This window comes from Nansenia antarctica, assembly GCF_963989245.1.
Source record: "Nansenia antarctica genome assembly, chromosome: 2".
NCBI classification, from domain to species: domain Eukaryota; kingdom Metazoa; phylum Chordata; class Actinopteri; order Argentiniformes; family Microstomatidae; genus Nansenia; species Nansenia antarctica.
This window is the reverse complement of record NC_137675.1, coordinates 876,121-888,962: the sequence shown is the minus strand read 5'-3', so window position 1 is coordinate 888,962 and position 12,842 is coordinate 876,121. Positions and strand designations below refer to the sequence as shown.

The 12,842-nt window shown below is 47.7% G+C and overlaps 1 protein-coding gene across 2 annotated transcripts; it reads right to left on the bottom strand.

Annotated features, from left to right (window-relative positions):
• Positions 1–3,528: 3,528 nt before the first annotated feature.
• Positions 3,529–12,013, bottom strand: LOC308151216 (holocytochrome c-type synthase-like). 2 transcript variants are annotated; one of them, XM_080524043.1, is made up of 7 exons: positions 11,972–12,013; positions 11,339–11,453; positions 9,657–9,847; positions 8,862–9,010; positions 6,750–6,869; positions 5,369–5,455; positions 3,529–4,069 (listed from the first exon to the last, which is right to left on the bottom strand). In XM_080524043.1, the coding sequence occupies exons 2-7, from the start codon at positions 11,412–11,414 to the stop codon at positions 3,850–3,852; spliced, it is 843 nt and encodes a 280-aa protein (XP_080380169.1). In that variant the 5' UTR covers positions 11,415–11,453; positions 11,972–12,013; the 3' UTR covers positions 3,529–3,849. The 2 variants fall into 2 exon arrangements, with proteins under 2 accessions (XP_080380169.1, XP_080380170.1); XM_080524044.1 differs by lacking the exon at positions 6,750–6,869.
• Positions 12,014–12,842: the final 829 nt, after the last annotated feature.

Genomic DNA, 12,842 nt, shown 5'->3' with positions numbered 1-12,842 from the left:
TAATACCAGTTAAACAGTTTAATAGTTAATACCAGTTAAACAGTTTAATAGTCAATACCAGTTAAACAGTTTAATAGTTAATACCAGTAAAACAGTTTAATAGTTAATACCAGTTAAACAGTTTAATAGTTAATACCAGTTAAACAGTTTAATAGTTAATACCAGTAAAACAGTTTAATAGTTAATACCAGTTAAACAGTTTAATAGTTAATACCAGTTAAACAGTTTAATAGTCAATACCAGTTAAACAGTTTAATAGTTAATACCAGTTAAACAGTTTAATAGTTAATACCAGTAAAACAGTTTAATAGTCAATACCAGTTAAACAGTTTAATAGTTAATACCAGTTAAACAGTTTAATAGTTAATACCAGTTAAACAGTTTAATAGTTAATACCAGTAAAACAGTTTAATAGTTAATACCAGTTAAACAGTTTAATAGTTAATACCAGTAAAACAGTTTAATAGTTAATACCAGTTAAACAGTTTAATAGTTAATACCAGTGAAACAGTTTAATAGTTAATACCAGTAAAACAGTTTAATAGTTAATACCAGTTAAACAGTTTAATAGTTAATACCAGTTAAACAGTTTAATAGTCAATACCAGTTAAACAGTTTAATAGTTAATACCAGTTAAACAGTTTAATAGTTAATACCAGTTAAACAGTTTAATAGTTAATACCAGTAAAACAGTTTAATAGTCAATACCAGTTAAACAGTTTAATAGTTAATACCAGTTAAACAGTTTAATAGTTAATACCAGTTAAACAGTTTAATAGTTAATACCAGTAAAACAGTTTAATAGTTAATACCAGTTAAACAGTTTAATAGTTAATACCAGTTAAACAGTTTAATAGTTAATACCAGTAAAACAGTTTAATAGTTAATACCAGTAAAACAGTTTAATAGTCAATACCAGTTAAACAGTTTAATAGTTAATACCAGTTAAACAGTTTAATAGTTAATACCAGTTAAACAGTTTAATAGTTAATACCAGTAAAACAGTTTAATAGTTAATACCAGTTAAACAGTTTAATAGTTAATACCAGTTAAACAGTTTAATAGTTAATACCAGTAAAACAGTTTAATAGTTAATACCAGTAAAACAGTTTAATAGTTAATACCAGTAAAACAGTTTAATAGTTAATACCAGTTAACAATACACATTGATTGGTTGATGCGGGGGTCTGTTCCAGTGAAGCCTGCAGGGTCCAGTCTCACACCAGAACACTGTGACAACCACGGGGTGTGAAACACATGTCTCCTCCCGCGCGCGCCGGTCATTTGGAGCTAGCACCCCCCCCCCCCATGGCAACGATAAATGTTGGTCAACATCTCACTCCTGCAGGTACCAACCTCTCACTCCTGCAGGTACCAACCTCTCACTCCTGCAGGTACCAACCTCTCACTCCTGCAGGTACCAACCTCTCACTCCTGCAGGTACCAACCTCTCACTCCTGCAGGTACCAACATCTCACTCCTGCAGGTACCAACCTCTCACTCCTGCAGGTACCAACATCTCACTCCTGCAGGTACCAACCTCTCACTCCTGCAGGTACCAACCTCTCACTCCTGCAGGTACCAACCTCTCACTCCTGCAGGTACCAACATCTCACTCCTGCAGGTACCAACCTCTCACTCCTGCAGGTACCAACCTCTCACTCCTGCAGGTACCAACCTCTCACTCCTGCAGGTACCAACCTCTCACTCCTGCAGGTACCAACATCTCACTCCTGCAGGTACCAACATCTCACTCCTGCAGGTACCAACATCTCACTCCTGCAGGTACCAACCTCTCACTCCTGCAGGTACCAACCTCTCACTCCTGCAGGTACCAACCTCTCACTCCTGCAGGTACCATCCTCTCACTCCTGCAGGTACCAACCTCTCACTCCTGCAGGTACCAACCTCTCACTCCTGCAGGTACCAACCTCTCACTCCTGCAGGTACCAACCTCTCACTCCTGCAGGTACCAACATCTCACTCCTGCAGGTACCAACATCTCACTCCTGCAGGTACCAACCTCTCACTCCTGCAGGTACCAACATCTCACTCCTGCAGGTACCAACCTCTCACTCCTGCAGGTACCAACCTCTCACTCCTGCAGGTACCAACCTCTCACTCCTGCAGGTACCAACCTCTCACTCCTGCAGGTACCAACATCTCACTCCTGCAGGTACCAGAGTTGGGAGCAGCAGGCATCTGTGATGAGGTCTCTGAGCATATTAGCCCAATAGAGCTCTCAGGTCTTCTGCTAGCATATCAGCCCAATAGAGCTCAGGTCTTCTGCTAGCATATCAGCCCAATAGAGCTCTCAGGTCTTCTGCTAGCATATCAGCCCAATAGAGCTCTCAGGTCTTCTGCTAGCATATCAGCCCAATAGAGCTCTCAGGTCTTCTGCTAGCATATCAGCCCAATAGAGCTCTCAGGTCTTCTGCTAGCATATCAGCCCAATAGAGCTCTCAGGTCTTCTGCTAGCATATCAGCCCAATAGAGCTCTCAGGTCTTCTGCTAGCATATCAGCCCAATAGAGCTCTCAGGTCTTCTGCTAGCATATCAGCCCAATAGAGCTCTCAGGTCTTCTGCTAGCATATCAGCCCAATAGAGCTCTCAGGTCCTCTGCTAGCATATCAGCCCAATAGAGCTCTCAGGTCTTCTGCTAGCATATCAGCCCAATAGAGCTCTCAGGTCTTCTGCTAGCATATCAGCCCAATAGAGCTCTCAGGTCTTCTGCTAGCATATCAGCCCAATAGAGCTCTCAGGTCTTCTGCTAGCATATCAGCCCAATAGAGCTCTCAGGTCTTCTGCTAGCATATCAGCCCAATAGAGCTCTCAGGTCTTCTGCTAGCATATCAGCCCAATAGAGCTCTCAGGTCCTCTGCTAGCATATCAGCCCAATAGAGCTCTCAGGTCTTCTGCTAGCATATCAGCCCAATAGAGCTCTCAGGTCTTCTGCTAGCATATCAGCTCAATAGAGCTCTCAGGTCTTCTGACGCTGGTTTTCTCTGTGTTTACATGTGTACCACATGTACAAAAGAAGAGATTTGGTGAGGCTGCATTCTCATTTTATGCTCCAGATTGTGTCTCACTGCCAGTTTACATCAGGGATGCAACCTCAGCACATATGTTCAAGTCAAGACTAAACACATCTTTTTAATATTGGCCTTAAGACATAGGGCCAGTTTCACAGACAAGGCTTAAGCCTAATCCTGGACTAAAAAGCATCTTCAATGGAGATTTTACATTGAAAGTGTGATTTAGTCCAGGACTAGGCTTAAGCCTCGTCTGTGAAACCGGCCCTAAATGATTAAATGATGATTAATGATTAAAGCACTTTGAGCTGCAATGTTTGCAGGAAAAGTGCTATACAAATAAAAGTTATTATTATTATTATTATTATTATTATTATTATTATGAGGAGATGCATCTGTGATGAGGTCTATGGGGAGGAGGTGAATCCCATCTGGTTTCCTTCTCTTCGTGACCAGTGAGCTGACACTTCATTCCAGAAAATAAATATATTTTATTGGTATTTCATCTTTATTGGTATTTCAGCAATATTTCAGAAAAACGGTCGACCATTACTTCCTCAGTGCAGACAAACGGCCGCAGAACAAACAGAACAAACCAAGGCTGTGAACACATGACAGTGTTCCCTGCTGGGCCCTGGATGTCCCCAAACCCCCCTAGGCCAAAGGAGAACCAGGGGAACGTTTTAATGGGATCAGACGAGAATTGTCTTTCACCCTTCCAGCTGGTTGAGTGACAGGGTGGACGTCTGATGATGTCATGGAACGTGGGGCTTATAAACAAGCACTACTGGCCTCTACTGGCCTCTAATAGCCAGGTCTAGGAGGAGGTCCAGCGCCACCAGGCCACCCTCATGCGGTCCCAGACGGCGCCGAGCGAGTCGAAGGCGGGCCGGACGTCCAGGACCGTGTGGTTCTGGTTCTGGTTCTGGTTCTGCGTGTCGGCCAAGCCCACGGCGTCGTAGTAGTCGATGACGTAGCGGACCTCCCGCCCACAGCGGTCCACGATCCAATCATGTCTGTCGAACGGCAGGCCGTGTCTGCAGGGGGCGGGGCCAAACACAGAACACAGGGTTCCTACAAGTTTCAACAAGTCAAATTCAAGACCTTCCTAGACCTTTTTTAGACTTCTTTGAATATAATTTTAGACCTATTCGCGGCACCATATGATAGCTTTTTGTCATCCTTGAGGTGATGAAATTAGGGATTTCACTGCCATACAGACAAAAAAGGAAGCGAATTGGCATTTTTTTGGTTCCAGCTTGATTAATTTCTGCGTAAATAGACGTGGTCGGACTGATTTCCTTGCAGGATCTCATTTGTAAGACCTAGCACCTAATTTTTTAGACCGAATAACTGACATTTGGGACCTTTTTAGGCCTTGGATTGCTGGATTTTAGACTTATTTTAAGACCAGCGCAGGAACCCTGATTTACAGGGTTCAACATTAACGGTTTCCAGATTCCCCGGCGCAGTAAAAAATTCGCCGGGTTTGTTTGCGTGACAGAGACGACACTGCTGGATCCTGGATCTGTGTGTCGGTGTGCAGGAAGAACAATGGACGGCGCAGGCGCCAGACCAGACTAGATGATCGTGGAGTGAAGATATTATTAAAGCGTACACGCCTATCCACCTGTCTGTCGATCACCTGTACTCTGTTCATGTAACACCAAACTTCACTGTCCCATCACTTACACAGGGCACTGCATAGCAACCGATCAATCAAACTGATTTGTAGTGTTTTTTGTTTTTTTTGTACGTTTTACACATTTAGCTGACACCTTTATCCAAAGCAACTTACTGTACACATGTACATTTGTCTAAGTAAGTGAACCATTTTATACATCTGTCATGATAACATAAACTCATCTATGGTCGTCATGGCAACATAAACTCATCTATGGTCGTCATGGCAACATAAACTCATCTATGGTCGTCATGGCAACATAAACTCATCTATGGTCGTCATGGCAACATAAACTCATCTATGGCCGGGGCCAGGTGCAGTCATGATGGTAGAAGAAGGAATACTTTTAATTAATGTTAATATGAATGTTATTAATGTTATTAAATCATTTACTGTAGGTGGGGGTCAAAAGTAAAAAAATCATATTTACTGTAGGTGGGGGTCGTGTCTCAAAGGGCTCTACAACAACAACAACAACACAGTATAAACAACATGAACCACCACCCAACCAGGGTTGCCAGATGGGATTGACAATTTCCAGCCTAACCACAGTAAAAAAAAAAAACGATAAATCCAACAAAAAACAGCCCACCTGGCAACCCCGCACCCAACCCCAGAGCCAGAGGCAGGGGGGCTGTAGTACCTGACTCACCCCAGCAGGTGGCGCCAGCGCGCACGGGGCGTGAACTCCTTGGCCTTGCCTCCGAACCGCAGCAGCGAGGGACCGCAGGGGCATTCCCTAGGGAGGGCAGAGGTCACAGGTCAGGGGGTCACCATGGAAACACACTAACACGGAAACACACTGGGAGAACCCCCAATCTGGACAAGGACAGAGGCCTCACCCTTCAATATGGGACAGAGGAGAGGAGAGGGGAGGAGAGAGAGGAGGAGGGAGGGGAGGGGAGGGGAAGGGAGGAGAGGAGAGGGGAGGAAAAGGGAGGAGGGGAGGGGAGGAGAAGGGAGGGGAGGGGAGGGGAGGAGAGGAGAGGAGAGGGGAGGAGAGGAGGGGAGGGAAGAGAGAAGGCGAGAGAGGAGAGGAGGAGAGGAGAGGAAAGGGGAGGAGAGGAGAGGGGAGGAGGAGAGGGGAGGAGAGGGGAGGGGAGGAGAGGAGAGGAGAGGAGAGGGGAGGGGAGGAGAGGGGAGGAGAGGGGAGGAGAGGAGAGGGGAGGGGAGGAGAGGGGAGGAGAGGAGAGGAGGAAAGGAGAGGGGAGGAGAGGGGAGGAGAGGAGAGGAGTGGAGGTCAGTTTGCGTACGTCTTGTGGAAGGAGAGGAGAGGGGAGGAGGAGGAGAGGAGAGAGGAGGAGTGGAGGTCAGTTTGCGTACGTCTTGTGGAAGGCCTCCCAGGTCAGTTTGCGTACGTCTTGTGGAAGGCCTCCCAGTGGAGGTCAGTTTGCGTACATCTTGTGGAAGGCCTCCCAGGTCAGTTTGCGTACGTCTTGTGGAAGGCCTCCCAGGTCAGTTTGCGTACGTCTTGTGGAAGGTCAGTTTGCGTACGTCTTGTGGAAGGTCAGTTTGCGTAGTATGCGTACGTCTTGTGGAAGGTCAGTTTGCGTACGTCTTGTGGAAGGCCTCCCAGGTCAGTTTGCGTTCGTCTTGTGGAAGGTCAGTTTGCGTACGTCTTGTGGAAGGCCTCCCAGCGCAGGAGAGGAGAGGAGAGGGGAGGAGAGGAGTGGAGGTCAGTTTGCGTACGTCTTGTGGAAGGCCTCCCAGGTCAGTTTGCGTACGTCTTGTGGAAGGCCTCCCAGTGGAGGTCAGTTTGCGTACGTCTTGTGGAAGGCCTCCCAGGTCAGTTTGCGTACGTCTTGTGGAAGGTCAGTTTGCGTACGTCTTGTGGAAGGTCAGTTTGCGTACATCTTGTGGAAGGTCAGTTTGCGTACGTCTTGTGGAAGGTCAGTTTGCGTACGTCTTGTGGAAGGTCAGTTTGCGTACGTCTTGTGGAAGGTCAGTTTGCGTACGTCTTGTGGAAGGTCAGTTTGCGTACGTCTTGTGGAAGGTCAGTTTGCGTACGTCTTGTGGAAGGTCAGTTTGCGTACGTCTTGTGGAAGGCCTCCCAGCGCAGGATCTCCTGCCACGCTCGCTCGTTGTTGTGGTTGTGGATCCTGATGATGTCACTCATGTCCTTCTGACCAACGGCCTCGTCCTTCCAGCGCCACCTAGAGGCCAGGAGGTCAACAGAGAACACCTGATCACCTTAGGTAGGTAGGTAGGTAGGTAGATAGGTAGGTAGGTAGATAGGTGGGTAGATGGGTAGATAGGTAGGTAGGTAGGTAGGTAGGTAGATAGGTAGGTAGGTAGGTAGGTAGGTAGGTAGGTAGGTAGGTAGATAGGTAGGTAGGTGGGTGGGTAGGTAGGTAGGTAGGTAGGTAGGTAGGTAGATAGGTAGGTAGGTGGGTGGGTAGGTAGGTAGGTAGGTAGATAGGTGGATGGATGGATGGATCTTAGGTCCCTACGGTCAGCTGAGAATAATCAGCTAATAATTCCAAGAGTAAAAACAAAACACGGTCAGTGTTTCCTCTATATGCATTTATTGGTGGCGGGCCGCCACGAATGAATTTCCTCCGCCACTAATTGATTCAGACAGTCCACTTTGATTCAGGCTGCGCAGAAAGGCAGCGAGTTATTATGACCGGAGAACAGAAAAAAGCATGTGTCACTGAACGCTCACCCAATCACTGTGAGTAAACTGACTCTGAGAATGTCGTCACGTCACATTTTACCGTAATACCCTATATGTTGGTTGAAGTGCAACATCTCAGCTTTCAGGGACAGTTGGAATTTCGATAGCACAAACCGTTTAGAAATTATGGTAATTACAATGTCGGGTGCGGATTTGTGCCGGCGGCGGTACATTCGGCGCAGAAGTGGTATCTATACCAGATAAATAATAACCATTTGCTTGCGTAATTTTTCGTTTGTTTACATAGTCTGAAACTACAGATGGTAAGCTTTCAAATGATGCGTCATACATTGAAATCGGAAAAAAAATCAAGACGACACGAGTATTTTAATGTTTGTTTGTATCAATGTTTTGCTCAAGAATGGTGACTGCTAAAAACGCTGCTAGCGGCTAACGTTAAGTTCTAAAACGAAAGTATTGTAACGTCCCCACTTGGACAGTGGTTTAAATAATGACAGATAGCTTCTCTCATGTAATCTGTGCGTTTAATTGTAAACTATCTCATACACAACTTTCTTAGTTCACCGGAGCTCTCTCTCCCAACGGTCTCAACCACACACACAGCACCCCCCCCCCCCCCCCCATGACCTCTACCAATCACAGGGGTGCATTGGCACACAACACAGTAACAGTGCGAACATGAACATGAACTCAAGCATTAATGAACATTAATGAACAGGGTTGTTCTATCTAATTTATTATGTTTGTGTTATGCTAATAAATGTAGATCCACACAGGTATACAAACTGAGATCCGTTTACTGTCAAGTGCCATTCATTCTGACAACACACACACACAGTCGTAAAGCTCTAACGGACGTACAGAATGTGACGTCGTAAAGTGCAACAAAGTGCTGCAATGACATACTGTCATACATAACAATATTGGTATTTGATCACCTTCTATATAAAATCACCTGCTCGGCTTTAATGACTTAACCGCTATTTAAGAAAAAAAAAAAATTTCCGCGTGCACGAAAGACGACCGCTCCGCCACTAATGTGAAAAATCCTGGAGGAAACACTGACGGTGCAGCAGCTTTCAGTCACGCTGCTGCATGCTCCTGGAACAAACTCCCTGAAGAAATCAAACAGGCCCAAACCCTTAAAATATTTAAATCTAAGCTAAACACCTTCATGTTTTGCATCAGTTATGATTAAACACAAACACAACACTTCTATCAATGTCTTTTATCCATTAACTATTGTCTTTTTAAATGTTTTATCTATAAACTTCTTATATTTGCTTTTATTCATTGTAATGTTTATTTCCTTATGCTCCTCTTGCTGTATTTTAATGCTGTATGTAAAGCACTTTGAATTGTTGTATGAAATGCTATACACATAAACTTGCCTTGCCTTGCCTTGCCATGGATGGATGGATAGATAGATAGATCTAGCACAAGCCCTGGCTTGTGATTGGTGGAACCCCCCCCCCTGCCCTGGCTTGTGATTGGTGGACTCACTCACCCTTTCCTGAGCATGGCATTCCAGAACATCTGTTCTGACGGGTAGACCCAGTTCTGACCCGACCCGCCCCTGGGGATCTGAGACTCCTCCCTCTTGACGGACAGAGAGAAAGGCTGGCCTAACGCTGGCTGCTGATTGGCTGGCGGCATCTTGGAGGAGGCGGGGAGAGGAACGGTCAGAACGGAGGAACAACAGAGGTTGATAACATCACATAAAAGACAGTTCATAACTAGGGCTGCAACTAACGATTATTTTGGTAGTCGACTAATCTGTCGATTATTTTTCCGATTAGTCGCGTGGCCGCGGCCACCAGTGCATGTTGTACCTCACCTTCTCAAGTCTGCACACCTGTGAATGTCACCCTGTTGTCCAGTCTCTCTGGCTTAACATACGTCCCCATTGCAAATTCAAATAATGACTCATGAAATATTTGAATTTGGACCTTCCAAAACATTTAATACATACAATAATCAATCTCTGTTTCAATGAAACAAAATAAATAATAAATAAATTAAATAATACAAATGAAAGTGCAAATATAAACAAATTTATTTATTTATTTTTATAAAAAAAATCTTTTTTTCTTTTTGTATACGATGCGTCGACACTAAAATTCCACGTCAACGAGTTTTTATGATCGACGTCGTCGATTATGTCGACTAATCGTTGCAGCCCTATTCATAACAGTAGCCTAGTGTTCATAACAGTAACATAGTGTTCATAACAGTAACATAGTTAGTGATATCTAGTGTGTTCTGGTACCATGTTAGTGATATCTAGTGTGTGTTCTGGTACCATGTTAGTTGGGTCGATGTCAGACAGGAGCTTCTCTCTGTTCTCAGCCTTCATGGGACATTCCACAAACTCATACGCCCTGGCCTGGTGGTCTGGTCCCCCCTGGGGGGCTGCAGGGGGCTGGGTCTGTCCCTGGGGGGGGGCGGGGGGGTCCACAGCTTGGTGCATGGGACATCCTGGAGGGGGGGCACCTGTGGGGAGGGACAGGGAGGTTAGTACTGCTGTGGAGGATGGGAGGGTTTGGGGTGGAGGGTGGAGGTTGGGAGGGTTGGCGGTGGAGGTTGGGAGGGTTGGGGGTGGAGGTTGGGAGGGTTGGGGGTGGAGGTTGGGAGGGTTGGGGGTGGAGGTTGGGAGGGTTGGGGGTGGAGGTTGGGAGGGTGGGGGTGGAGGTTGGGAGGGTTGGGGGTGGAGGTGGAGGGTTGGGAGGGGTGGAGGTGGAGGTTGGGAGGGTTGGGGCTGGAGGTTGGGAGGGGTGGAGGTGGAGGTTGGGAGGGTTGGGGGTGGAGGTGGAGGGTTGGAGGTGGAGGTTGGGAGGGTTGGGGGTGGAGGGTTGGAGGTGGAGGTTGGGAGGGGTGGAGGTGGAGGTGGAGGTTGGGAGGGTGGAGGTGGAGGTTGGGAGGGGTGGAGGTGGAGGTTGGGAGGGTGGAGGTGGAGGTTGGGAGGGTTGGAGGTGGAGGTTGGGAGGGGTGGAGGTTGGGAGGGTTGGAGGTGGAGGTGGAGGGTGGAGGTGGAGGTTGGGAGGGTTGGAGGTGGAGGTGGAGGTTGGGAGCGTTGGGGGTGGAGGTTGGGAGGGGTGGAGGTGGAGGTTGGGAGGGTTGGAGGTGGAGGTGGAGGTTGGGAGGGTGGAGGTGGAGGTTGGGAGGGTTGGAGGTGGAGGTGGAGGTTGGGAGGGGTGGAGGTGGAGGTTGGGAGGGGTGGAGGTGGAGGTTGGGAGGGGTGGAGGTGGAGGTTGGGAGGGTGGAGGTGGAGGTTGGGAGGGGTGGAGGTGGAGGTTGGGAGGGTGGAGGTGGAGGTTGGGAGGGTTGGAGGTGGAGGTGGAGGTTGGGAGGGTTGGGGGTGGAGGTGGAGGTTGGGAGGGGTGGAGGTGGAGGTTGGGAGGGTTGGGGGTGGAGGTTGGGAGGGGTGGAGGTGGAGGGTGGGAGGGGTGGAGGGGGAGGTTGGGAGGGTTGGAGGTGGAGGTTGGGAGGGTTGGAGGTGGAGGTGGAGGTTGGGAGGGTTGGGGGTGGAGGTTGGGAGGGTTGGGGGTGGAGGTTGGGAGGGGTGGAGGTGGAGGTTGGGAGGGGTGGAGGTGGAGGTTGGGAGGGTTGGGGGTGGAGGTTGGGAGGGTTTGGGGTGGAGGTTGGGAGGGTTGGAGGTGGAGGTGGAGGTTGGGAGGGGTGGAGGTGGAGGTTGGGAGGGTTGGAGGTGGAGGTGGAGGTTGGGAGGGTGGAGGTGGAGGTTGGGAGGGTTGGAGGTGGAGGTGGAGGTTGGGAGGGTTGGGGGTGGAGGTTGGGAGGGTTGGAGGTGGAGGTGGAGGTTGGGAGGGTTGGGGGTGGAGGTTGGGAGGGTTGGGGGTGGAGGTTGGGAGGGGTGGAGGTGGAGGTTGGGAGGGGTGGAGGTGGAGGTTGGGAGGGTTGGGGGTGGAGGTTGGGAGGGTTTGGGGTGGAGGTGGAGGGTGGGAGGGTGGAGGTGGAGGGGCTTACTGTGTTTGAGGTCCTGGTGCATGGGGCATCCCAGGGGAGGGCTCAGCCCCTCAGCCTGCAGCGTGGGGGGGGACATGGCCTCTGCTCACCAGCCTCAGGACTGCCAGACCCACACCTGGAGGCACAGCAACCGCACCACACTCAGAGCCCTGTGGAGAACCCTGTCTGTATACATGTAGGTCAGCTGTTCCCCCGGGGTCAATAAAGTATCTACTGCCTGTCTGCCTGCTTGCCTGCCTGTCTGTCTGTCTGTCTGTCTGTCACTACAGGGTCCCAGATCACAACATTGAGAAGACGATCAGGATAAACAATGACATCATCACGTTTGCTATAACAACGTGCGCCAGTATATGCTATAAGATATGATACCTGTATAACTGCATGAGTGACAGACTATTCGGGAACCTCTCTGGTGTTCGCTGTTGTGGCGGCTCGGACCCCTATCATGGTAACACACACTGTGAAGGTTTGACATTTCTCTCAAGTCTCAACTACAAACTAAACTGCTGCTTCCTGCTACGACAACATGGCGGCAGTTCTTTCCTGCTGTTCTAAATAGACACACGTTTTTTACCGGTTATTGACGGTGAATTATCCTTTCCGATACATAAGAGAAATATAAATCCCAGTTACCTCTATCGGCGCTCCAATGTCGTGGGAACGCGATCTACCCACAATGCACTGCCTGGGCCCGTCACAGGTTACCGTGGTAACAAGCGGAGCATTTTTTGTTACGTCATATCCAGTTGAGAAGCTGTATCCGGTTTCAAATATATTCATTTATTATTTTGGGTTCATTTTGAAAATATTGTGGCCTAAATTCTATATCTATTTAAACGTTTTAGAGATATACAATTCTACACACGTGGTTGACTCGTAAATTGTTTCTTTTGTTAGGGATTTTTTTTTAAAGATAACATGCATAAACACACACTTTAACAGCCGTGTCCCTGTTACTGAACGCTAACATTTATGATCAAATCTGTCTAAAATGCATATAAACATGACCCGTTAAAGAGCTTATAGATTTTATTGAAAATGGTTTTGTTTTGATCAATATTTGGTAAGATGTATTGCTTTGTTGGCATTAGATGACTTTATTAGAACATTCCTAACATCATTTCTAGCAATATAAACGTCCCTTCCTGTCGGGGTCCCTGCAGCGAAGACTAAGAGGATTCCTTGGTTACGGACAATGTCTCTGATGACTGCATGATTGTAACAATATGTAAACAAACAATTACATCGACCACATATGCAACCCCCCCCCCCCCCCCCCATAACCACACAAACCCACACGTTTTGATATCAAAACAAATTCATTTCGCTCACATTCCCTATTTTTAAAAACCATATTCAGACAGGTCTTCGTGTTGATAAAACGGCACATCGCACTCTGATTGGCCCGACTGCTGCAGCTGAGTCGTGTCCACAAGGGGGCAGTATGTCCACAGTGTTGTGTTACAATCAATGACCTAGAACACCCGCGAGCACAGAATCAGTG